At 43.9% G+C, this 24791-nt stretch overlaps 3 protein-coding genes across 7 annotated transcripts in view; 2 read left to right on the top strand and 1 right to left on the bottom strand.

The window, feature by feature from the left end:
* Positions 1-1621, bottom strand: part of ZDHHC17 (zinc finger DHHC-type palmitoyltransferase 17) — a 118885-nt gene extending 117264 nt beyond the window's left edge. For all 4 annotated transcript variants that reach the window (XM_051846461.2, XM_002711353.5, XM_070052655.1 and 1 more), the window contains exon 1: positions 1362-1621. In XM_051846461.2, the coding sequence (XP_051702421.2) occupies positions 1362-1454 (93 nt within the window). In that variant the 5' untranslated portion in view covers positions 1455-1621. The remainder of the gene's footprint in view (positions 1-1361) is intronic.
* Positions 1622-12831: 11210 nt separating this feature from the next.
* On the top strand, positions 12832-14128 carry LOC100347480 (heterogeneous nuclear ribonucleoprotein A1-like). Its single transcript, XM_051846463.2, has one exon. It carries the CDS (start codon positions 12891-12893, stop codon positions 13758-13760), a length of 870 nt encoding a protein of 289 aa, XP_051702423.2. The 5' UTR covers positions 12832-12890; the 3' UTR covers positions 13761-14128.
* Positions 14129-18416: 4288 nt separating this feature from the next.
* Positions 18417-19519, top strand: LOC100357054 (cyclin-I-like). Of its 2 annotated transcripts, XM_070053174.1 has the most exons (2): positions 18417-18694; positions 18770-19519. In XM_070053174.1, the coding sequence occupies exons 1-2, from the start codon at positions 18452-18454 to the stop codon at positions 19502-19504; spliced, it is 978 nt and encodes a 325-aa protein (XP_069909275.1). In that variant the 5' UTR covers positions 18417-18451; the 3' UTR covers positions 19505-19519. The 2 variants fall into 2 exon arrangements, with proteins under 2 accessions (XP_069909275.1, XP_069909274.1); XM_070053173.1 differs by having other exon boundaries at positions 18417-19519.
* The last annotated feature ends 5272 nt before the right edge of the window (positions 19520-24791 follow it).

The raw sequence follows: 24791 nt of genomic DNA, 5'->3' as shown, positions 1-24791 counted from the left end.
TAAATACATTCACAGGAAAAGACGTAGAGAAATACTCCTTAACATTTTCAAGACATCACCTGAAAACTATTCTATTTCTTGAGATTTTTAGGGCCTAGGGGTAAGCCACAAGAGATGTCTCCAATGCCAGTTCCGAAAATGCTACCACTTTGATTCACAAAGTTTGGTCTCGCTGCACTGTTTATCAGAAGTCCAAAGTGTTGCCTTTTCCGCTGAAACTGGCCCAGGTGTACAGTCACAAGGAACAGTCTCATCTGTTTTTGACAAACCAAAGTGATGAATGAGGGGTGGCTGCGTATTTACATTAACGTACCGCAGGAGAGAGTGGTTGCTGTTATCCACATTTTACTAAAAAAATACGAGCATCCTCCAAACCAAAAATCCAGAAATAGACAACCATTTGAAGGCACAGTCACCAGGTGGAGGCTTCCATGACTGTTCCCCCTTAAACACACACACACATTCACCCCTCAACCTCATCTAAAACCCCTGAGTTCTTCAGGCAGCTATGTGCCGCCCCATCAACACATCTCTGAGGATCATGAAAAGCCAGGAAGCATGAAGAACCGCTTCCAGGCCTTAACAAGCGCCAGCTCAGACACCAACTAAGAAGTAAACAAGCACAGAATGTGACTGATGCGGGAGCGGGCCACTGTTCGCTTACACGGGGAAGACCCTCAGCCGTTCCTGTGATGGGAGATGTGTTGCGCCGTCCTCCCCAAGGCCCCAAGAAAAAGCAGTACTTTGACAAGCTAATTGGGAGTGGGTTTATTTCCAAAAGTTTTGACCTCTCTTTTTTTCATCGCTTAAAGACAAATGATCACAGAAGGACACCGGATACAAGGTGCCCGAGGTGCTGCCTATGGCAGCACCTGGAAAACTGTCCAAGAAACCTGTGCCCTCTCCCCCCAGAAGGGAGTTAAATGGAAGGACCAGACCCCGTCATTCATCCCACCACAGGAAAGGAGGAAATCAAAAGCAGACGCGCTTCCTCCTAGCCCCCCGAGAGGGTTGGAGTGAGACTAGGGGCTTGAGCCGCGCTTCCAAGAGGGCATCAGGCCCGCACCACCTCTGCACCCGCAAACTGCGCGACCACAGGGCACAGCCATCGGTATCTCCACCTCTGTCCTCCAGGCACTGCCAGGGACTGCGTCCCAGAGCCCGCCCCGGTCTGGCCCGCCCCGCTATCTCCTCCCCCGCTATCCGCTCGCAGCCGCGCTCGGGCCTGGATTCGCCTCCCCGCCCTCCCCAACTTCGGCACGTCCCACTACCCCAACACACGTAGGCCTCGGCCCTCTGCGAGTCTGGGGGAGAAAGGTCGGGGGTCGCAGGGCAAAGGATGCCCTCGCGCGGCTTCTCACCTCTGGATGGAGAAGGGGCACGCAGCCCGCTTCGGTATCGTACTCATCCGGGCCGTCCGCCATCTTGGTGTTAAATCCCTCCTCCCGCTGCATGCCGGGAGAAAGCGTTTCACCCTCGCGGGGCTCGGGCAAGGCGGAGGGCGAGCGCGAGGGCGAGCGCGAGCCCCGCCAGAGGCGACGCCGCCGCCTCCTCCTTCCTCCCCTGCCCCCGTGACGCCCCCTCTACCCCCTCCCCCCGCGGAGGGCGCGGGTCCCTGCGCGCGTGCGCGCTAGCGCGGCCCGGGCCCCGTACGCGAGCGCGCTCTGCTGCACTGCGCCGCTGCAGGCGCAGGGCTCTGGGCGTGGGCGCCGCGGCTCAAGGGTGGGTCCCGGCCGGAGGCAGATGTGTGCCGCTGGTCGCTGGGGGAGCCGGCTATGCTGCTGATGAGTTCGGTTGGAAAACCTAGCGGTAGAGCGGGAGCGAGAACAGAGCTGCAGACCGGCGCGGTCCAAGTTGGGGAGCCCCAGGCGACCGACAGCCCCGCTCCCCCGCACGCAGACCCCGGGGTCTCGCTCCAGAGAGAAGGTGTTGGGCTCTCAGGCTTGGATGTGGGTGTGCATCGCTCCTGTAGACGAAAGAACCCTTTTCCCCATGCTCAAAAAGGTCACCCGCAACCCAGGACTCCACAGGGCGCCCAGGAAAAAACAGATTAAACTTGGGGCTTCCTCCTAGAAAAGCCTTTTCAAAATGATCGAATCTTGCCGTTGTTGGTCTTGAATTAGATTTAAAAAAAAAAAAATGCGATCTCAGAGCCCACACATGTTTATCTGTTAGATTTTGATATGATTCAGGAATTCAAAATTAAGTCATTTACACGGAATTCACTTGAAACGCATACTAAAGCCCTTTTTCGAATGTTGTTAGGGCTGAAGAAGTGGAGGGCAGAATGGGTTGTTCTTGGGAATAGGCTGGTGTGGTAGTTTTAGAAAGCACTCTCTTTATTTTTAGCTATTGAAAATTGCCAATCTAAACAGCTCAGAGAACGATGTGGCTATTATAGCTGTTGATACCAACCTGCCTCCTGTTGAAGCCCTATCTACCAAAGATCACCGGGACAAAGGCCGCAGTCCAACATCAGACTGGCTTGTCAATCTGCCCGAGGAGGGCTCTGGGGAAGCCTGGTGTGCCACTGGAGATGGCAGGAGTAAGCCAACTTAAGAAGCGCTTAGATTCCTGCCAAAGGAATCAGGAGAGTCTAGAAAGAGAATGGGGATCAGTTCTGGATTGGACGCATCTGCCAAGACTGAATAAAGAAAAAAAGGGAATTAAGAATGGATTGGATGCTATCATGAGTCCAGGGCAACTCCAGAATTGGATACCCCCAGTAATAAATGAAAATAGCCAAGGACACCTGATGCTCATTGGTAAGACTACCGAAATCAGTCAAAGAGGGGTTGATATGGGATTTTATAGCTGCTGTGTGGTGGTAAGAAAAAAGTTGTTAGCTTTGAGACCTCAACTCGTTATATTTAATCAGAGTCCATGTTAGTAATTGGGTAGATCTTATCTACAGCCCAAACTTGAGACTTTATTCAAGGACAGCCAAGAAAATGCACTGATTGGGTAGATGAGCTAAAGAAAGGTATAGAATTATGGAGGAATGTACAAGAGTGGTTACAAGAATAAATTCAAAGAGAAAAGTAGACCTTTGTCGGGGAAGAATGGTGCAATGGATTTAGAAGCAGATTGTAAGGAATGAGGCATTCATTGTAAAGAACATAGTGTCTCATAGGTAACTTCTGAGACTATTAGAAGTGAAAGCATTAGCAATCATCCAATTCTACCTCCATCGTGTGTCACAGATGGAGAAGCAACTGGGGAGCCTGAGAAACCCTATAAAAGCCACAGAACTGAGCAGTAGCAGGATCATGTCCTGAAGCCTCCTGAATTTTCACAACCTACTACTTCTGCCCTCTCCCCATAGTTCTTCTATTGTAATTAACCTCAGAGAATTATTATATAATGCATCTGAATTACTGTTTTAAGAACATTTAGCCAGCGCCGTGGCTCAATAGGCTAATCCTCCGCCTTGCAGCGCCAGTACACCAGGTTCTAGTCCTGGTCGGGGCACCGGATTCTGTCCGGGTTGCCCCTCTTCCAGGCCAGCTCTCTGCTATGGCCCGGGAGTGCAGTGGAGGATGGCCCAAGTGCTTGGGCCCTGCACCCACATGGGAGACCAGAAGAAGCACCTGGCTCCCGGCTTCGGATCAGCGCGATGTGCCGGCTGCAGCGTGCCGGCCGTGGTGGCCATTGGAGGGTGAACAAACGGCAAAAGGAAGACCTTTCTCTCTGTCTCTCTCTCTCACTGTCCACTCTGCCTGTCAAAAATAAAAAATAAATAAATAAATAAAAGAACATTTAACATGAGAGTTTTTTTTTTTAAGATTTGTTTATTTGGAAGTCAGAGTTACACAGAGAGAAGGAGAGGCAGAGAGAGAGAGAAAAAGAGGTCTTTCATCCTCTGGGTCACTCCCCAGTTGGCTGCAACAGCCAGAGCTGCGCCAATGTAGAGCCAGGAGCCAGGAGCTTCTTGGGCCATCTTCTACTGCTTTCCCAGGCCACAGCAGAGAGCTGGATCAGAAGTGGAGCAGCTGGAACTCAAATCAGTGCCTAGATGGGATGCCAGCACTGTAGGCAGCGGTCCCAAGAGAGTATGTTCTTAAAAATTTTAATTACAAAAAAGTTTAGCATCACGGAAACCACGCTGTACAGATCTCAAAATCTCATCTTGTGTAACTGAAAATTTATACCTATTGAACAGCAACTCCCTGCTGTCCCCCAGCTTTACTCTAGGAACCACCAATCTGTGGTTTCTATCCACTTGACTATTTTAGATACCTCATGTAAGTGGAATCACACAGTATTCATTCTTCTGGAATTGGATTCTTCCAGGTTCATCCAATGCCAAAAGGACATTTAGATTGTTCCCATACTTTGGATATTTTGAATAATATCACATAATATCACATGAACATGAGAGTATATATTCTCTTCGAGATCTTGATTAGAATTTCAATTCATTTGGCTATAAATCCAAAAGTGGGATTGCCAGACCATATGTAAGTTCCATTTTTAATTTTTATTTATTTATTGTTTATTCATTTGAAAGTCAGAGAAATAGCTCTTCTGTCCGCTAGTTCAGTATCCCATACCTGCAACAGCTGGGGTTGGGTCAGGCCAAAGCAAGCAACCCACATGGGTGAAATGGACACACCTACTTGAGCCATCACTTCCTCTCTTCTAGGGTATGTATTAGCAGAAAGCGGAATTAGTACCAAGCCAGGGCAGTGTCTTAGGCACAGCACCAAACACCTGTCTCAATTTTTATTTACTGAAGAACCATCATACTATTTTTCATAGAAGCTGTACCAATTTCCATTCCCACCAACAGTGTACAAAGGATCCAGTGTCTCCACATCCTTTTCAACACTTGTTAGCTTTTGGGATTTTTTTTTTTTTTCGTAGTAGCCATCCTAACAGGTGTGAGGTGATAGAGTTTTGATTTGCGGTTCCCTGAAGATGTTGGACATCTTCATTTACCTCTTGGCCATTTCTAGATCTCCTTTGCAAAACTTTTTTTTTTTTTGAAAGGCAGAGTTATGGAGAGGCAGAGGCACAGAGAGACTCTTCCATCCACTGGTTCACTCCCCAAACAGCCGTAACAGCCAGAACTGGGCCAATCTGAAGCCGAGAGCCGGGAGCTTCTTCCAGGTCCCACATACAGGTGCAGGGGCCCAAGGACTTGGGCCATCTTCTACTGCTTTCCCAGGTCATGGCAGAGAGCTGGATTGGAAGTGGAGCAGCTGGAACTCGAACCGGCACCCATATGGGATTCTGGCACTGCAGGTTACTGGCTAAACCACAGCACAGGCCCCTCCTTTGCAGAACTTTCTACTCAAGTCCTTTTCCATTTTTAGTCAGTTTATCTGGGATTTTTTTACAATTTATTTGGAGGAGTTCACTGTATATTTTGGATATTAATCCCTCATCAGATACTTAATTTCTTTTTTTAAAGATTTATTTATTTATTTGAAAGTCAGAGTTACACACAGAGAGAGAAGGAGAAGCAGAGAGAGAGGTATTCCATCCACTGGTTTACTCCCCAGTTGACTGCAATGGCCGGAGCTGAGCTGATCCGAAGCCAGGAGCCAGGAGCCAGGAGCTTCCTCCGGGTCTCCCATGCAGGCACAGGGACCCAAGGACTTGGGCCATCTTCTACTGCTTTTTGAGGCCACAGCAGAGAGCCGGATAGGAAGTGCAGCAGCCGGGTCTCGAACCGGCGCCCATAAAGGTGGTGGCTTTACCCACTATGCCATAGCGCCAGCCCCAGATATTTGATTTTCAGACCCTTTCTCTCATTCTGTTTGTTCCTTTTCACTGTTGATTGTTTCCTTTACTATGCAGAAGCTTTTCAGTTTACTGTAATACCACTTGGTTAATTGTGCTTTTGTCACATGCTGTTTATTGTTGCCAAGCCCAATGCCATGGAAGCATTTTGCCTATGTTTTCTTTTTTTTTTTTTTTAAGATTTATTTATTTTATTTGAAAGGCAGAGTTCAGAGAGGTAGAGGCAGAGAGAGAGAGGTCTTCCATCTGCTGGTTCACTCCCCAGATGGCTGCAATGGGGCTCCCCAAGGGGTACAGGAGCCCAAGGACTTGGGCCATCTTCCACTGCCTTCCCAGGCCATAGCAGAGAGCTGGATAGGTAACAGAGCAGCCGGGACTCAAACCAGTGCCTATATGGCATGCCAGCACTGCAGGCAGCAGCTTTACCCACTACACCACAGCACCGGCCGCTCACCTATGTTTTCTTCTATGAGTTTTAGAGTTCTAGGTCTTACACTCAGTCTTTAGTCCTTTGAATTGGTTTTGTGTATTGGGCCAGACAAGGACCCAATTTCATCAGTTTTGCATTGGATACCCACTTTCCTGGCACCATTTGTTGAAGAGACTGTAAGTTTTCCATTGTGTGTATATATATATATATATATATATATATATATATATATATATATTCACGACCCCTTTTTAAAGATCAGTTGATTTACGCGTGTTTGAACTTATTTCTAGGCTCTGTGTCCTGTTCTTTTGGTCTCTGTGTTTGCTTTTATATGAGTGCTATAATGTTATAACTATGACTTTGTACACTCATGTGTCATTTAATGGCAGGGATACACACAGAAATGCATTATTCAGAAATTTCATCATTGAGTAGACTTATACAAACTGAAATGGCTGCAACATCTCTAGGCAATATAGTTTATGGACCCACTATTGTATCTGTAGTCCATCGTTGACTAAAACATCATTACATGTATATTATATTATTACTGTAATGTGCTCATATTTTAAAATCAGGAAGTGTGATGTGTCCAACTTTGTTATTTCTCAAGATTGCTTTGTCTATTCAGGGTCTTTTGTGGTCCTGTATGAATTTTGATATTTTTTTCCTATTTCTGTAAAATATGACATTATGGTTTTGCATTGAATCTGTAGACCACTTTTGGTAGAATGTACATTTTAACAGTATTAATTAATCCAATCCCTAGACATAGAATGTCTTTCCATTTGCTTCTGTCTTATTTAATTTCTTTTATCAATGACTTGTGGTTTTTAATGTACAAATTTTTTCCTTCCTTGGCTAAACTTTATTATTTTTGATGCCATTGTAAATGGAATTGTTTTCTTTTTTTTTTTTTAAAGATTTATTTTATTTTATTTGAAAGACAGAGTTACAGAGAGAGGTAAGGACAGAGAGAGAGGTCTTCCATCCACTCCCCAGATGGCTGCAATGGCCAGAACTGTGCCGATCCGAAGCCAGGAGTCAGGAGCTTCTTCCAGGTCCCCCACATGGGTGCAGGGGCCCAAGGACTTGGACCATCTTCCACTGCTATCCCAGGGCGTAGCAGAGAGCTGGATCGGAAGAGGAGCAGCCGGGATTAGAACCGGCACCCGTATGGGATACTGGCACTTTAGGCCAGGGCTTTAACCTGCTGTACCACAGTGCTGGCCCCAATGGATTTGTTTTCTTAAATTTTTTTTTGGAAAGTTCATTGTTAGTATATGGAAACACAATTAATTTTTGGATGTGGTTTACGTCCTACAACTTTACTGTTTTCATTTATTCTAACATAGAAAAATTATTTATTAAATATTTGTTATGCATAAATATTGGAATCAGTAACTGCAACATAAAGACGCTTTTTAAGATACCACTAACATTATTTGACCCAGCTAATCATAGTTCAGTAATCATAGTTCTTTCAATTCTAACCAAGTACATTAATTACAAGGTTTTCACAAATTTCTATGTCTTATTGGAACTGTGGACTCTAGGACTAAATAAACTACTAACTATTTAGAACTGGGATAAGGCAAGTGGTTGCTATGTTCATAAAAAAGTACAGATAACAATACAATTTCAAGTGAAGTGAGCTCAATTTTTTGTGCTCATATTCTATATGAGTCATTTATGTAGATAAAATCAAACTGGAGAATTAATGGAAATATATGGAAACCATGTGTAATCACCAGCTTCCAAGAGGGCCACTAATGATTGTCATCTCCTGGATTTCACACATTTTACACTTTGCCAACTGAGTAGTGCTAACCTTTGTAACCAATAAGAAATTGTAGGAAAAAGCTGTGTGACCTTTGAAGCCAGGTCATGAAAGGCATCATAGCTTCAGCCTTGTTCTCTCTTGGATCCCTACTCCAAGAGAAGCAGGCTGCTGTGTCATGAAGACACTGATACAGCCCTTATGGAGAGATCCACTCGGCAAGGCACCAAAGCATCCTGCAACATCAAACATGGACTTGGCAGCATGTGAGGGAGCTGCTTACTAGTGGATCACTCAGATGGCTGCAACCCAAGCTAACCTTTCAGCCACACGCCTGTGAGAGATCCCAAGCCAGAACCACCAACCTAAGCTTTGCCTGGGTTCTCAATCCACTAATATTAAGTGTTTATTTTTCAAAGATGCTAAATGTGGAGATAATTTGCTATATAATAATAGGTAATACAATGCAAAAAGCCCCCAAGTCATTTGCAAAGTTGTATGTTTACAAAAATTCAGCAGTATCAAAATAGTCAACTTGACTTAATAGAATTGGTAATTTGTTCCCTAAGTTTTGCTTCCTTAGAAGAAATGTGTAATCTATTTTGCTGTTATTTCTGTTGGGGGAGAGGGAGATGTATTCCACAAATTTCTCCTTTTCAGGGAATGTCTGAAGACTGAGCTGTTCACATCCCTCAAGAGTGAAATTGATGGAACAAAGACCTAAGCCTCAGCCATTCTCCCTCATTGTCCAAAAGATAGATAAACAATGAAATTTATTCCTTGCCCTTGCATCTCAACTGGGTCTCATACCCTATTGCCTTCATACCTCACCCTCCCCCACATTCTTTCTAGGTCCCCAAGGCCCAACAAGGCCACTTGAAATCCCAGTTCCAGGAAATCCCCTCTGTCTGCTTCCCTCTACTCCCAACCCCATCCCTAACCATCCTAAAATATAAAACAGTCCGGCCCCTGGGTTTGAGGCCTTCTGTTGCATGTTCCATCGAGGTGCACACAGGCAGTTGGTAACCCACCTCTATGAATTTTTCTCTGAATAAATTCTGTCTGGCTGTAGATTCTTTTCTGCCTCCTCTCTACTCTATGCCTTTTTCCTAACATTTTTGGTGCTCTGTATAAGGAGGCACCAATCTGTGCCTCTTTTCCTAACAGAAATCAGTGCTAATAACTTGGAATCAGCCTTCAAAAGCCAAAATATCTCTTGTGAAAGAGAAGAGAGTAGAATTTTGTGTTGAGAAATAATGAGAATTTGAAACAACAGTGTATATATTAAAAGAGTGGGAAAGTCTAAATAGCAGAAGTATGGAGAACTGGATCTGAACTTGCTTAAGAATGCATCTTGCTTCCAGGAAATGTAGGGAAAATGCATCAAGAAAGAAATTTCCCCTGCAAGAGCAGGATTCCTGAGGAGCCTCCTGGGTCAAAGCCCTCTTAACACCCAGGTGCTTGCCTGTTTCTATATGTGTTATGTATGCATGTATGGTGTGGAGGGGTTGGTGGTGGCAAATTTCCATTGTGATGCACCAGCACTCTATCATTTTAATCTTTAGAAGTAACTCAAGTTGTGGCCATGACTGTCACTGCCACTAGGTTTTAGTCCTTTCCTTTTGATCCCTATCCTCTGCAATATTCCAGGGCAGATAAGATAAAATCTATTAGATTTGTGAGCTGGATGAGCATGTCTTCCACCACACCCCTGTGTGATCTCATGCCCCTACCTGTACGCCCACCTGCCAATCAGGCTATATAACCACTCCCCTTTGGAAGTGGACAAAAGGCCTGGAGCAAGAAGGGGGAGCTCCCTTATTGCCCTTTTTGCCCCGTGCCTTGGGGCATGTGGACTTCGGGTGGCCTGCTCTCTGCCTTTCTGCCTGCACACTTGTTCCGCGTCGCTTGCTCCTGGCTTGCTTTCTGCTTGGTATGGACCCAACTTAGCTTCTAGAATTCTCTTTCTCCCATAAATAAAGCCCTTACTCTCCTGAGCATTTCTCTCACTGAATAAAATCCTTAAAAACTTACCATGCTGTCTGGTCTATTTGAGCCAGTATTCAGGATTCTCTGAATCTGTGGCAAGAGCCCACAAACTTATTAATGTTGGAAGTTATTAATAAGCAGAACAGTATCAAAGGGACCCCCTAGTGGGAGACAGACGTGATAATGGAGATGACCCCCTAAAATCTATACTAAAATGTGGCCCCTTAAAGGTCCCCAGAAGCGCCATCTGGGATGCCACATATGCTACCGGAATTTGGGGTGCCATACGATATCACCATATGCTTATTAATAAATCCCCAATATAAATAAGCCCAAGAGGGTTCTTGCCTAATATTTAGAGAATTCTAAATACCAGCACAGATAAACAAGGCAGCATGGTACATTTTAGGCTTTTATTCAGTGAGAAAAATCATAAAAGAGTGAGAGCTTTATCTAATAGAGAGAGGTAAATCTGGGTTCATACCAAGCACCCAGAACCAGCCACCTGGAGGAGCATCTAGGCCAGGAAGCCTAGGGCAGGTGGCCCAAAGGCCACGCTCCCTGGAGGAGCAGGGCTACAGCCAGCCCCCTCCTGGCAAGAGGCCAGGGAAGAAGAGAAGGGTGGGACACACTGTGTCCCAGGCTTTTAACCCACTTCCAAAGGGGAGTGGCTAATTAACCTGATTGGCTGGTGGGCACCCAGGTGTGGCAGGTGGGGGCATGAGGTCACACAGGGGCATGGTGAAGGTATCAGGTAGGGCGTGAGGTCACACCGGAGCATGGTGAAGGTGTGGTCTTCCAGCTCGCAAACCTAATCGATTTTAACCTGTATGCCTGCCTCCTTCAGAAGGAGTATCTGAGAAATGCTCCACTGAGCAAGCTTGAGACTCTGCCCCCCTCCCAGCTGAGACAGTGAGCAATGAAAGTCCTTCCTGGGTGTAGGTGCACATTTCTCTAGGGAGAAAGTATAGCGCTTTCTTCAGATGGATCTATGATCCAAAATAGTTGCTCAAATCTAGAAACATTTCCAAGGTTAAATCCACATTTTCAGAAGTACTGCTTCCTATTACATGAATGAAATTTTTACATTGGGGATTTGTATTACTTTAATGATATTGGTTGACACAAATTGTCTGTAATTGATAATCTTCATGAAGAATACAAATCCTATATATGATACTTAGCATACTTTCTCAAAGTAGTTATTCCAGTTTATTAAATGAATAAATTTTGAATGAAGAATATAAGAAATAAGGAAGGCCAATATTAATCTAAGGATGTCAAAATTTCACATAATTTATTTCTCCCAGAGGGAAAATCCACTTTGTCAAGATTGAGATGGTATGTTTTGGTTTAAAAAATGAATCAAGGTATGCTGGTCCAACAGCATATTCCACAACTGTTGCCTCAAATTCATTCTTTGCTCTTTCCTTCCTCTATGCTCTTGTAACTTGATCCCCAGGGACTGATCCTGATCCTGCCTTGCCAAGGTGTCTGCTATTTGGGCTTAGCACTGACAGGAGGAAGAAGGGCAGGAAGAGAGGTCAGGGTATTTCTCTTTCCAGGCACGCCCTTCTTTGATGAAGCATCTCCATCAGCAGCCTCGTCCCTCTGAGACTGTGACTCTTACCTGGAGATTCTTTTTTCAGGGTTGCAGCTATCATCCAACTTCTGTAATATTCTCCTGCCCATGTAGTATTGCAGTCTCTGGGTACTCACCATCCCTGTTCATCCCCTTGACCCTACCCACATCACTGTAAGTAGTGCTTTCACTAACACCTTTTTTTGAACCATGTGGCAGGAATTCTGTTTTCCATAGGGGCTCTGACTGACAGACACTTTTGTGTGTGTGCATATGTGCCAGTCTGGTGCTTCATTTACATTATTCTACTTAATTGCCATATGAAGTTATAAGACTGGTCCTATTATTATCTTTTTTTTTTTACAATGGAGTTAACCTCTTACAGTAAGCTAACATGGTAGCAACAGAGATTCTTAGAATCCTGCATATTAAGTGGCCTAATGATGCATCAACAATTCCTGAAATAAAATATACAGACAATAGTTAATAGTCCATGAAGTTAGATATACTGATTGGTTATTAATATAACTAACTAAAAAGGCATGCAAAATCACCTCTTTGGGGCTGATTATGGCCTGGTGGTTAACACAATGGCTAAGATGTCTACATTACATATCATAGTGCCTGGATTTGATTCTTGGCTCTGCCTACTGATTTCAGGCCCTTGGAAGCAACAGATGATGGCTCAAATGGTTGGGTCCCTGCCACCCATGTGGGAGACCTGGATTGAGTTCCCACTTCCTGGCTTCAGTCTGGCCCAGCCCTGCCTGTGGCAGGCATCTGGGCGGTGAACCAGCAGATAGGGGCTCGCTTGCATTCTCTCTCTCTCTCGGTCTCTCTCTCTTTCCTTTCTCTTCCCCTCTCTTCCACTCTCTCTCTTTCTCTTTTCTTGCCTCTCAAGTAAGTAAATGTTTTAATAAAAAAAAATTACATCCCTGATCTAATACTATATATTATTTACTAGCTTTTCTAGGACAATTCAACAATCCTAGAAAACTTTTTATAACTGGCAATCAACATAGTTCCTATAATTAATGCATAGCTTTAAGAGAAAATAAAATGAGCTTATTAAAAATTAACCTTTTAGATTGTGACCATTAGGCAATAAAAGCTGTTGAAAGAAGCTTTTTACCATAGACCTTTGTACAAATTAGGGAGAAACGAGGAAAAGTCAAAAACATTTTCTCAATGACCTCCCACATCCCTTGCACATGTCTATCCATCCCCAGATCCCCCCTCTATGCTGCCATTTAGTTAGAGTCATTGTAAAAGTAATCATTGTGAAAATGACTACTGGCTTTTCTGCCTGCGGACGCCGCCGAGGAAGCATCGTGGAGTTCTCTCTTCCCACCGCCGTCATGTCGAAGTCAGAGTCGCCCAAGGAGCCCGAGCAGCTGCGGAAGCTCTTCATCGGAGGGCTGAGCTTTGAGACGACCGATGAGAGCCTGAGGAGCCATTTTGAGCAATGGGGCACGCTCACGGACTGCGTGGTAATGAGAGACCCGAACACCAAGCGCTCCAGGGGCTTTGGGTTTGTCACCTACGCCACCGTGGAGGAGGTGGATGCGGCCATGAACGCAAGGCCACACAAAGTGGATGGAAGAGTTGTGGAACCAAAGAGGGCTGTGTCGGGAGAAGATTCCCAAAGACCAGGTGCCCACCTCACTGTGAAAAAGATCTTCGTGGGTGGCATTAAAGAAGACACTGAAGAGCATCACCTCCGAGATTACTTTGAGCAGTACGGGAAAATCGAGGTGATTGAGATCATGACTGACCGAGGCAGTGGCAAGAAGAGGGGCTTTGCTTTTGTGACCTTCGACGACCATGACTCCGTGGATAAGACTGTCATTCAGAAATACCACACTGTGAACGGCCACAACTGTGAAGTGAGGAAGGCCCTGTCGAAGCAGGAGATGGCCAGCGCTTCGTCCACCCCAAGAGGTGGCTTCGGCGGCAGCCGCGGTGGAGGTGGTTATGGTGGCAGTGGGGATGGTTACAATGGATTTGGTAATGACGGAAGCAGTTTTGGAGGCAGCGGAGGCTACAATGATTTTGGCAATTACAACAATCAATCTTCAAATTTTGGACCCATGAAGGGAGGAAATTTTGGAGGCAGAAGCTCTGGCCCCTATGGTGGTGGCGGCCAATATTTTGCCAAACCACGAAATCAAGGTGGCTATGGTGGTTCTAGCAGCAGCAGCAGCTATGGCAGTGGCAGAAGGTTTTGATAACTGCCAGGAAACAAAGCTTAGCAGGAGAGGAGAGCCAGAGAAGTGACAGGGAAGCTACAGGTTACAACAGATTTGTGAACTCAGCCAAGCACAGTGGTGGCAGGGCCTAGCTGCTACAAAGAAGACATGTTTTAGACAATACTCATGTGTATGGGCAAAAAAACTCGAGGACTGTATTTGTGACTAATTGTATAACAGGTTATTTTAGTTTCTGTTCTGTGGAAAGTGTAAAGCATTCCAACAAAGGGTTTTAATGTAGTTTTTTCTTTTTTTTTCTTTTGCACCCATGCTGTTGATTGCTAAATGTAATAGTCTGATCATGACGCTGAATAAATGTGTCTTTTAAAAAAAAAAAAAAAACAAAATGACTACTGGACCACAGGAGTAACTTCTACACATTTTCATTGACCCAAACTCACGTTGCCAATAAACTAAGTGTTCTTTGCACTTTGTCTCAGAAAGAAAAAGAAGCCTATTGACTTGGCTGTTGTGAAACAAGAAGGAAGTGGACCCAGTTCACTCTCCCCTCCTGCCCAAGAAGAAGGAAGCTATCAATTTGGCAGTTGTGAAACACGGAGGAAGTGGCCTTGACAACCACTGTTTAATATCCTTCCGCCCTAACTCTAATATTCTTAACTTAGAATGAGAAGGGTGACAGTTTTAGTGCTACAAGTTCCTTAACTTTGCTCTGCTGGACCCCTGACAAGGCTTCTACACAGGACTATGTTAAAAGTAAACTTACCTCAGGGCTTCATTAGGATAGTATGTATGTATATGAGGTATTGTAGGCCTCAAATGTTCACATGCTACTTCCAGAATGATCCCCAGCCCTGCTGTCCTTGAGCTGTTTCCCAAGATCCTGTTAGAGGAATTCAACCTAATTCCTTTATTACCCCTAAGAGTCAAACTGAGAATAGGAAATCTAACTGATTGGTTCAACTGCTTTGACTTATTGAGGTCACTGTTTTGTAGGTCTATCCAGATTTCTCAAGTTAGAATATATGGATTTGAATCCCAATTCTATCACCTTGATTCTCTGACCTCAGGCAAGTTACATAAGGTCTCTGGCTGTGCCACTGTACAGTCACCATACCATGTCTTTTTCACTTGTTTATGCTTTCAAAGCTCTGATAGACTTTCCACTTATTGCGAAATGAGATGGGTGACTATTTCACTTTGTTTTCCTCCACATCTGAGTCTAGTTTGCTTCCCACTCTTAATTTCTATTTGAAGATAAAGTATTTTATTTTCTGTTTACTTTTATATGCCTCAAGGGAAAGTGGGGTAGAGATTAACTTAGTTGAGGCAAGTAAGATACTGGTTGCATTAGAAAAGTGGGTCCTGCTCTCTGCTGAATGTTTGTTCATTCCATCTTGGTGAGAGTCCTATCTTGTTCCCAGAGGGGACTATCCTCAGATATCACATGGTTTCCTGATCTGATTGAGAATTCCTGAATCCTTTGCTTTCATAAGAAAGAGCCCCATAGTTCACTCTCACCATTTCTTCAGCCTGTCTTGCAGGCACTTCTAGCACTGTACAGTGAGAATCTGAAGAATGCAGAGATGGACTTGATTTTCTTCTCTATAAATGTGGGGCTGCTTGTGTGACTCTCAGACTTTGGCGTTTTTATCAGTACAGCTCGAAGCAGGTGAGTAAGTGAGAGGGCAACCTTAGGAAGTAAGCCTTTTCATTCCTCTCTGTTATTTGTTTCAGAGTGTCATGTGTTTTTGTGCCTGCCAATAATATTTTTCTTCTTTCTTTGAAGAAGATAAGGATATTTGCAGAATTGCTGAATTTCTTACTCCATATTTTTTTGAACATATATTAAGATAGAGAAAGTCTGTGATGCACTTGTTGTTGGGCACCTGGACATCTAGGCAATCCTCCAACCATGTGAATTTTCTTCCATCTCTGTTCAGCTTTGGATATACTGATGTCATCAGATACTCCAGAGACTATTACCAGATCACTCAAACTGAGAGTCTCATTAACTCCTCTGCCCCTCACGGTTGCAGTGTGTTTGCTCTATACCTGGTTACCTCATTCGTTGCATGATGTTTTCTATTTTCAATCTCAATTGAGACTAACCGTAAATTCAGCTTTTGAGATACTTGCTGCTAGGCTGGTTCGTTACAGAAAGGCATTGGGGATATACAGATTTCCAAACACACATACACACATTTGCATAAATACTAGAGGGTTCAGAGACTCCCTGAGCAAGGTCAATGGACTCCAAGTGATAAAGCAATCCCTGATTATGATAAATTATAGCTTTACTTCATGACTAATGTAGTTAATCTATAAAAGAGTTTAGGAAGTCATCTAGTTTATCCTACTGTGTTCAAACAAAATTCTCAGTAAATATGGTATAGAAGACAACCTGAACGAAATACTGATTCTAGTTTTACAGCTAATTACCTGTGTGATGCATGTCACTTTAATTTCTCAGCCTTAGTTTTGTTATCTGTAAAAATCTGTAAAATGACATAGATGCCCTCCAAAGCCTCTTTCATCTCTGATTCTAATAATAATAATGCCATCCTAGACAGATAATGATAAGTCCACAATCTCTGCAATTAACTTCTGCTCTATGTTGATATGACAGTAACTTATTTCCTGGGTCAGGTGTTTTGGCATAGCAGGTTAAGCCAGTGCCTGCAACACCGGCATCCCATATAGGTGCCAGTTCAAGTCCCAGCTGTTCTACTTCTCATTCAGCTCTCTGTTAATGTGCCTGGGAAAAGCAGCAGACGATAACCCATACACTGGCATCCACATGGGAAATCTGGATGGAGTTCCAGACTTTTTGCTTTGGCTTGGCCCAGCCCTGGTTCTTTTAGCCATTTGGGGGAGTGAACTAATGAATGGAAGATCTTTCTCTCTGTCTCTCCCTCGCTCTCTCTACCTCTGCCTTTCAAATAAATAAATAGATTTTTTTTACTCCCAATTTTTCTCTAATTCCCTGATACCATAGAACTTTTTTTAAAAGATTTATTTATTTATTTGAAAGTCAGAGTTACACAGAGAGAGAAGGAGAGACAGAGAAAGAGGTCTTCCATCTGCTGGTTCACTTTCCAATTGGCTGCAATGGCCAGAGCTGAGCCGATCTGAAGTCAGGAGCCAGGAGCTTCTTCCGGGTCTCCCACGTGGGTGCAGGAGCCCAAGGACTTGGACTTGGGCCATCTTCTACTGCTTTCCCAGGTCATAGCAGAGAGCTGGATTGGAAGTGGAGCAGCCAGGTCTCGAACCAGCACCCATATGGGATGCTGGCACTGCAGGCGGCAGCTTAACCTGCTATGCCACAGTGCTGGCCCCTCATATCATAGAACTTTATTAAATTCTCTGTGTCTTTGTTACCACAATCATTGCCAGGAATATTACATCTTACTAGTGAAATCCAATGAATAACTTCCATCAGTAGAAAATCTCTTTTCTCACTTCTAAATCATTAATGCACACTCAAATGAGACAACACATAGTACTAACTTCCAAAGGCAGTGCATTAAACAGCCTGTCTCTCAGAGATAACAAGAGCTAAACAGTTGTAGTGCCATGTCTGGTGTTTAAAGTTATTCTAGTCTATACAATGCTTTTCTAAATCCACGCAGAAAGATGACGGTACGGCTGAAGGTATCACATTATGAGAATAAAGCAAAAGTGATACCACTTGCCTGAATTTAAGGCCTTACTCCATTTTAGGTCTCAGCATTGAGCTGTCCCACTTCTAGACCCCACAGAACCTGTTCAAAGTAACTGTCCATCCAGAAAGTCAACATTTTTAATTTATTTTTTTTATAAAATCTTTTTTTTAAATTCCGGTAGAATAATTGTGCATACTTTTAATTTTGTCTTTTCTTAAAAGGTTTATTTGAAAGGCAGAGAGAGAGAGAGAGAGAGAGGGCGAGAGAGAAATCTTCCATTTACTGGTTCACTCCTTAAATGGTCACAATGGCCAGTGTGGGGCCAGGGCAAAGCCAGGAGCTGGGAGCCTCCTCTGAGACTCCCATATGGGTGCAGGTGCCCAAGCACTTGGGACATCCTCCACTGCTTTGCCAAGGACATTAGCAGGGAGTTGGATCAGAAGTACAGCAGCTGGGACTTGAACTGGTGCCCATATGGGATGCCAGTGCTAGAGAAGGTGGCTTAACCCACTGAGCCACAGCACTGGTCTGAAAGGGGAACTCTTAAACACTGTGCATGGGAATGTAAATAAGTATAGCCACTACGGAAAACAATATGGATATGTCTTTTAAAACTACAAACAGAACTAACATATGTTCCAGCAATCACACTACCGTGTATATATCCAAAAAGATATGAAATCGTTGTATCAGCACCTCCCTCCCCAGCCTTCCCCGCGAGCAGACGCGGCAGCGCCTCTGTCTCACTTTTTCTTATTTTTTCCCCCTTTCCCCTTCCTTTCCCCCCCCCCTTTTTCTCCCCTTCCCCCCTTTCACCATTTCCCCTTGGAGGCGCTCCCTCGGGCAGGGGCAGAGCTGGTCTCACCCCCGCCTCTCCCCGCCCCCGCTGCCCTATGGGAGCCCCCTCCTCACCTGGGCACCAGCGGAGGAGGAAGAGGAGGAGGAGGAGGAGGAAGAGGAGGAGGAGGAGGGGGAGGAGGAGGGGGGAGGGGGAGGGGGAGGAGGAAGCTACATCAGGCTGGGTGGCAGGCAGCCCCAAAGGATATCATGAAGTTTCCAGGACCCTTGGAAAACCAGAGATTGTCTTTCCTATTGGAAAAGGCAATCTCTAGGGAAGCCCAGATGTGGAAGGTGCATGTGTCGAAATTACCTACAAATCAGAATGTTTCTCCATCCCAGAGAGATGAAGTAATTCAGTGGCTGGCCAAACTCAAGTACCAGTTCAATCTTTACCCAGAAACGTTTGCTCTGGCTAGCAGTCTTTTGGACAGGTTTTTAGCTACTGTAAAGGTCCACCTGAAATATTTGAGTTGTATTGCCATCAGTTGTTTTTTCCTAGCTGCTAAGACTGTTGAGGAAGATGAGAGAATTCCAGTACTGAAGGTATTGGCAAGAGATAGTTTCTGTGGATGTTCCTCATCTGAAATTCTGAGAATGCAGAGAATTATTCTGGATAAGTTGAATTGGGATCTTCACACAGCCACACCATTGGATTTTCTTCACATTTTTCATGCCATTGCAGTATCAACTAGGCCACAGTTACTGTTCAGTTTGCCCAAATTGAGCCCATCTCAACATCTGGCAGTCCTCACCAAGCAACCGCTTCACTGTATGGCCTGCAGCCACCTTCTGCAGTTCAAAGGATCCATGCTTGCTCTGGCCATAGTTAGTTTGGAAATGGAGAAACTCATTCCTGATTGGCTTCCTCTTACACTTGAACTGCTTCAGAAAGCACAGATGGAGAGCTCCCCGCTGATCCACTGTCGGGAGATTGTGGCACATCACCTTTCTACTCTGGAGTCTTCCCTGCCTCTAAATTCCGTTTATGTCTACCGTCCCCTCAAGCACACCCTGGTGACCTCTGACAAAGGAGTGTTCAGATTACATCCCTCCCCTGTCCCGGGCCCAGATTCCTCCACGGACAAGAGCAAGCCAGAAGTGCTAGTCAGAGGTACAGCAGCTTTCTGCCATCATCTCCCAGCTGCCCTTGGGTGCAAGCATACCTCTTCTAATCGCAAAGTAGAGGAAATGGAAGTGGATGAAAAAAAAAAATCATTGTATCAAAGATATCACTGCTCCCTGCAGCACTATCCACAATAGCCAAGACATGGAATCAACCAAGGTATCCATCAACAGACTGATGGATAAAGAAAATATTATACATACACACACACAAACCATGAAATAATATCAGTCATAAAGAAAAACAAAAAGAATGAGATCATATCATTTGCAGCAAAATGAATGGAACTGGAGGACTCTGTGTTAAGTGAAATAAGCCAGATGTAGAAAGACAAATACTGCATAATCTTTCCCACATGTGGAAGCTTAAAAAAACTCAATCTGAACACATGATAGTGATTACTAGAGGCTGAGAGAGGTAGTAGGGGGTAACAGGAGTTTGAGTAATAGGTACCAAATTGGAATTAGATCAAATAAATAAAATTCTAGTGTTTTACATCATAGTGGTGTGACTATAGTTCACAATAACCTAGATAGAAGAAAGGAGTTCCAAGTCTCTAATAAAGGAAATGTTGATTACTCTGATTTGATCTGTATACACGGTAACAGACATGTTATACTGTCACACTGTAGCTCCTGAAATATGTATTACTACTGTAAATAATTTTTTAAAGTGCTATTCTTCCTCACATGCCTCTGTTTTGAATCAGGCAACACTTGCAGTTCACATCACTCAGGATTTAACTACATGTTCATACTAAGCCAATCACCCATAAGGGAATGGCCAACTATGGCTTGTGGGCCAACTCTGGCTGCTTGCCTATGTTGTATGGCCCATGAACTCTGTGTTTTACATTTTTAAAGAATTCCCCCAAAATCAAAGGAATAAGAATATTTTATGACACTGAAAAATAATATGAAATTCAAAGTTCAGTGTCCATAAATAAAGTTTAGATATTGTTAAAAGATGTTCTCATGCTACAACAGCAGAGCTGAGTAGTTGGTACAGAGACCACATGGCTCACAAAGCCTAAAAATATCTTTTACAGGAAAAGTTTGCCAATCTCTGGCTTAGACTATTACCTGAGGCCAGGAAGTCTCTCCTCTAAACATAAGTCCTTGTGGTCAGTGAGTATAAACAACACTGAGGCTCTTCCCAGCAAAGATGGAGAGGGGGAGACAGAATTGATTTGGGTAAGTATCAGCTATGTCTGTTTCATATTACCACACATTGAAATTTCAATCAGCTGTCTAAGAACAGACGCATCTTTAAAAGTTTCTACGTAATAGTAATTGGTGTCTCAATGTAGGAAAGTGATGTGGTTTTGATATTGCTTCAGCTTAAGGGGGATATTTGGTATAAGGATTAAAATAATTGTTCTGTTGCTGTTTACAAAAAGCAGTTCCAACTAGCGTAGCATACGAAGTCTTCTGTGTCTGACTCCTGCTTACTTTTCTAGCACCTGTGCCACTTCCTGCACATGACTATATTGCACCTTCCATTGTGAAGCATTTAAAATTCCCCAAATTTGCCAAGACTTTTCCTTTTCCTGCATCTTTGCCTTTGTCCGTGCTGCCACCTCTGCTGTGAATACTCTTACTTCTTATCCACTGGGGCAATTTTTCAAGTGAAACTTTAATACTTAAGCATTATTTCTTCTGAAAAACTTAAGCAACCACATGTGGAGTTCTTAGTTTGTTGTCTTGGCTTGGGTTCCTTAAAAAGAAGAACCTGAGACAAGGGCTTTCTAAAGTCATTTATTCTGAGAGGTGATTTCATGGAACAAAAGCTGGGGTAGAAGACCAGAAACAAAACATGAGAAGAAAACCAACACAGTGGTACATTATTGAACTGGTTATCTTCACAGACTATGAGAACCCAGGCCTGCTGGAGAGCTTCTGAGGGACCAGAATTCAGAATTATTTGCTGAGACACAGAAGAAGGGATACTGTCATCCCCTGTGGACATATGGTTGTCCTTGGGAGTGTCTACACCTTTGCATTTCCAGTCTTGCACAACAGAGAAGCCCCAGGGTAGAAATCAAGAGGTACTTAGTGCAGCTATCAGATGTCACTTTGGCTCAGTTGGTAGCAATGGATGTGAAATGAGCACGAGATGTCTGTTATGCTCTATAGGATGTTTTTCTCAGATCTGCTAATAGCCTGTATTATATGTAGTGTATCACAGAGTCTTCATGGTGGCAACTGACAGCAGTGTCTACAAAAGAGGAATGAACACTGTCCCTGATGCTATAATGGACCTCAAAGTCATAGTTGATAGTCATCCCCTTCTCTATTCCACTACTACTTGATCTGGGTTAGTTGCCTGTAATTCTTTATACTGGAAAGGCTGAAACCCTTAGTTACTTGAACCCAATTGAGCAAGGGTTGTTGCATTTGCCCATTTTTGGCTAATACTGGCTTGGTTGCACTGAGAAGTCCAACTAGCATGATGACACTGATATAGCATGGTATTCTACAGGACATCAAGTTGATCAATATGGCCTATGAACTATGTATATTGTGACAGGGAACAGGAAAGTTAACATAGTGTTGGGTAGGACAATGAATGTGTACTGTTCTCTTTCCCACATAAAAGGAGACTGGTTTTGTACTTTCTGTTAATGGGATTGAGAAGAACCTATTCATTCACTCAAGGAGTAACTGCATACCAGGAGCCAAAGATCCATGTTATTTTATGTTAGTGAATATATCACACCTGGAACAGCAGCTGTGTTTGGAGCTATTCCTAGGTTAAGTCCACCATCATTTACTGTGATGAATCTGGTTTCTATAGTGGCCAAACAGGCTAAATAGGTTAGTTGAACAAGAATGTGATAGTTATAAACATGTGTATATCCTTTAAGTCTTTCATGGTGACATTGATTTATGCATTTCCTCTCAGAATGTTGTATTCCTTCTGATTCACTATCTTAATCAGTGAGGGTGTACCATTTCAGGGACTTCAACCTGTCCTTCCTCTCCTAATACTTACTATAATGTCAAGAAGCCAAGTTGAGGTTTCTGTCACTTGCCAAGTGTATTCAGTCCAATGGTTCAATTAGCAACTGAGGATATAAGCATAGCGTGGATTTGTGATTCTTCTGGACCACCATGAGGCAAACCTGAGCCACTGGGCTCTATGAAATTCGATTTACCTAGGTGTCATGATAATTCCTCTAGTTTCTGATTTTAATGTCAGGGACACTGTTTCTCTGCCCATGAGTGTATGTCCTTTTGGAGACTCATTGGAGGAATACATGGAGTATATACTTACACTAGTATTGCAAGGTTTTTACTTGTCTTCCCCATCAAATGATAAGCTCTGGATCTGGGAAGTCACTGCAATTACAATTTCCATTGAGATAGCCAGTATCAGCCTTCTGCTCACTATCTGTTGATTTCCTTCCTGGCTATTCATATAAGTAAAGTAACATCCTAGTGGATGTTCATTTAACTTGATCCAAGTTCTTTTAGCTATTATCACAGAGCCCTGTGGGTGAAGGCGTTCTGGTTGTCACTCTGGCCTTGCAGCCCATTATGGTAATTATGTACACTTTCTTTCTGGAGTCAAATGCTACCGTTTGGCCTCTGCTTTTTTAGATACCTATCAACTCAATTCTATTAGGAAATCTAGTTCCAAAGCAGCATCTCTTACTATCAACTACACTTAACTTCTCAGTGTCAATGGCACCCTCCCCAGCATATTTCTTACTACCTTAGAGATAACTATGTCTTCTGGGCTATTACAAAGACACAGTTAGATGGTGGATTCTTAGGTATCATAAATTTACTTTAACTGCCTGAGCTTTATGACACCTGCCTTACGGCAGTAAAGGCATTTCTTGAATCTCTTCTTCATTTTCCATAGGCCTTTGTCATCTTCTCCAAGCTCCAGGGAGCCATCTTAATATTGTATGAAGTTACTTCAAAATGTTGATAGAGGGGAAGGCATTTGACTTAGCAGTTAAGATTCACACAGAAACCTGCCCAAAAGCCACATCCCAAATTTAGTCATCAGGCAGCATCTGAAAAACCCAAATTGAGGGATGTTCTACAAATTTTATGGCCAGTACTATAGAAAAACATTGGGGGCCAGTGCAGTGGCTCACTTGGTTAATCCTCCGCCTGTGGTGCCAGCATCCCATATGGGCGTCGGGTTCTAGTCCCGGTTGCTCCTCTTCTAGTCCAGCTCTCTGCTGTGGCCCAGGAAGGCAGTGGAGGATGGCCCAAGTGCTTGGGCCCCTACACCCATATGGGAGACCAGGAGGAAGCACCTGGCTCCTGGCTTCAGTTTGGCACAGCATGCCAGCTGTAGCAGCCATTTAGGGGGTGAACCAATGGAAGGAAGACCTTTCTCTCTGTTTCTCTCTCTCACTGTCTAACTCTGCCTGCCAAATTATTAAAAAAAAAAAAAGAAAGAAAGAAAATATCACTGTGTTGAAAGACTAAGGAATTGCTCCATGTCAAATAAAAATTGAAAATAACACCAAATCCAGTATTTTGTTTTGCTAATATTGGGACAATAGCAAAATTTGCATATATTATATAGATTAGACAATACTTATGCATCAATTTTTTTATTTTACTTGTTTTATTATGGTTAGTAATAGAATTGTTTTCAAAAAGCCTCCACCCATGGTACCAGAATCTCTTACGGGCATCATTTTGTGTCCTGGCTTCTCCTCTTCTGACTCAGCTCTTGGCATATGGCCTGGGAAAGCAATGGAAGATGACCCAAGTGCTTGGGCCCCTGCATCCATGTGGGAGTCCTGGAAGAAGCTCCTGGTTCCTGGCTTCATATAGGCCCACATCTTGCTGTTATAGCTATTTGGGGAGTGAACTCACAGATGGAAATAGCCCTTGTTTTCAACAACTACATGATGGACAATTTTAAGGATAACAGCATTGGGGCCAGCTCTGTGGTGTAGCCGGTAAAGCTGCCGTCTGCAGTGCCGGTATCCTGTATGGGGGCTGGTTCAGGTCCCAGCTGCTCCACTTCTGATCCAGCTCTCTGCTATGGCCTTGGAAAGCAGTAGACGATGGCCCAAGTCCTTGGGCCCTACACTCACGTGGGAGATCCAGAGGAAGTTCCTGACTCCTGGCATCTGGTTGGCTCAGCTCCAGCTGTTGCAACCAATTGGGGAATGAACCAGCAGATGGAATACCTCTCTCTCTCACACACACTCTCGCTCTTGCTCTCTCTCTCTCTCTCTCTCTCTCTGCCTCTCTGTAACTTAAAAACAGTGTTGGAGATCTATGGGATACTATCAAATTACCCAACATATGGGTCTTAGGAGATCTTGAAGATGTGGAATGAGAGAATGGTCTAGAAGGATTATTTAGTGAAAAAATTAGAGAAAACTGTCCTAATTTGGAGAAAGAAAGGGATGTCCAAATAGAGGAAGCACATAGAACTCCTAAC

This window comes from Oryctolagus cuniculus, chromosome 11 (genome assembly GCF_964237555.1).
Source record: "Oryctolagus cuniculus chromosome 11, mOryCun1.1, whole genome shotgun sequence".
In the NCBI taxonomy this organism is placed as follows: Eukaryota; Metazoa; Chordata; class Mammalia; order Lagomorpha; family Leporidae; genus Oryctolagus; species Oryctolagus cuniculus.
This window is presented reverse-complemented; position numbering and strand designations above follow the sequence as displayed.

Excerpts from the sequence above, each read along its gene's own strand:
- LOC100347480 (XM_051846463.2), top strand. The coding sequence starts at position 12,891 with ATGTCGAAGTCAGAGTCGCCCAAGGAGCCCGAGCAGCTGCGGAAGCTC.
- LOC100357054 (XM_070053173.1), top strand. The coding sequence starts at position 18,452 with ATGAAGTTTCCAGGACCCTTGGAAAACCAGAGATTGTCTTTCCTATTG.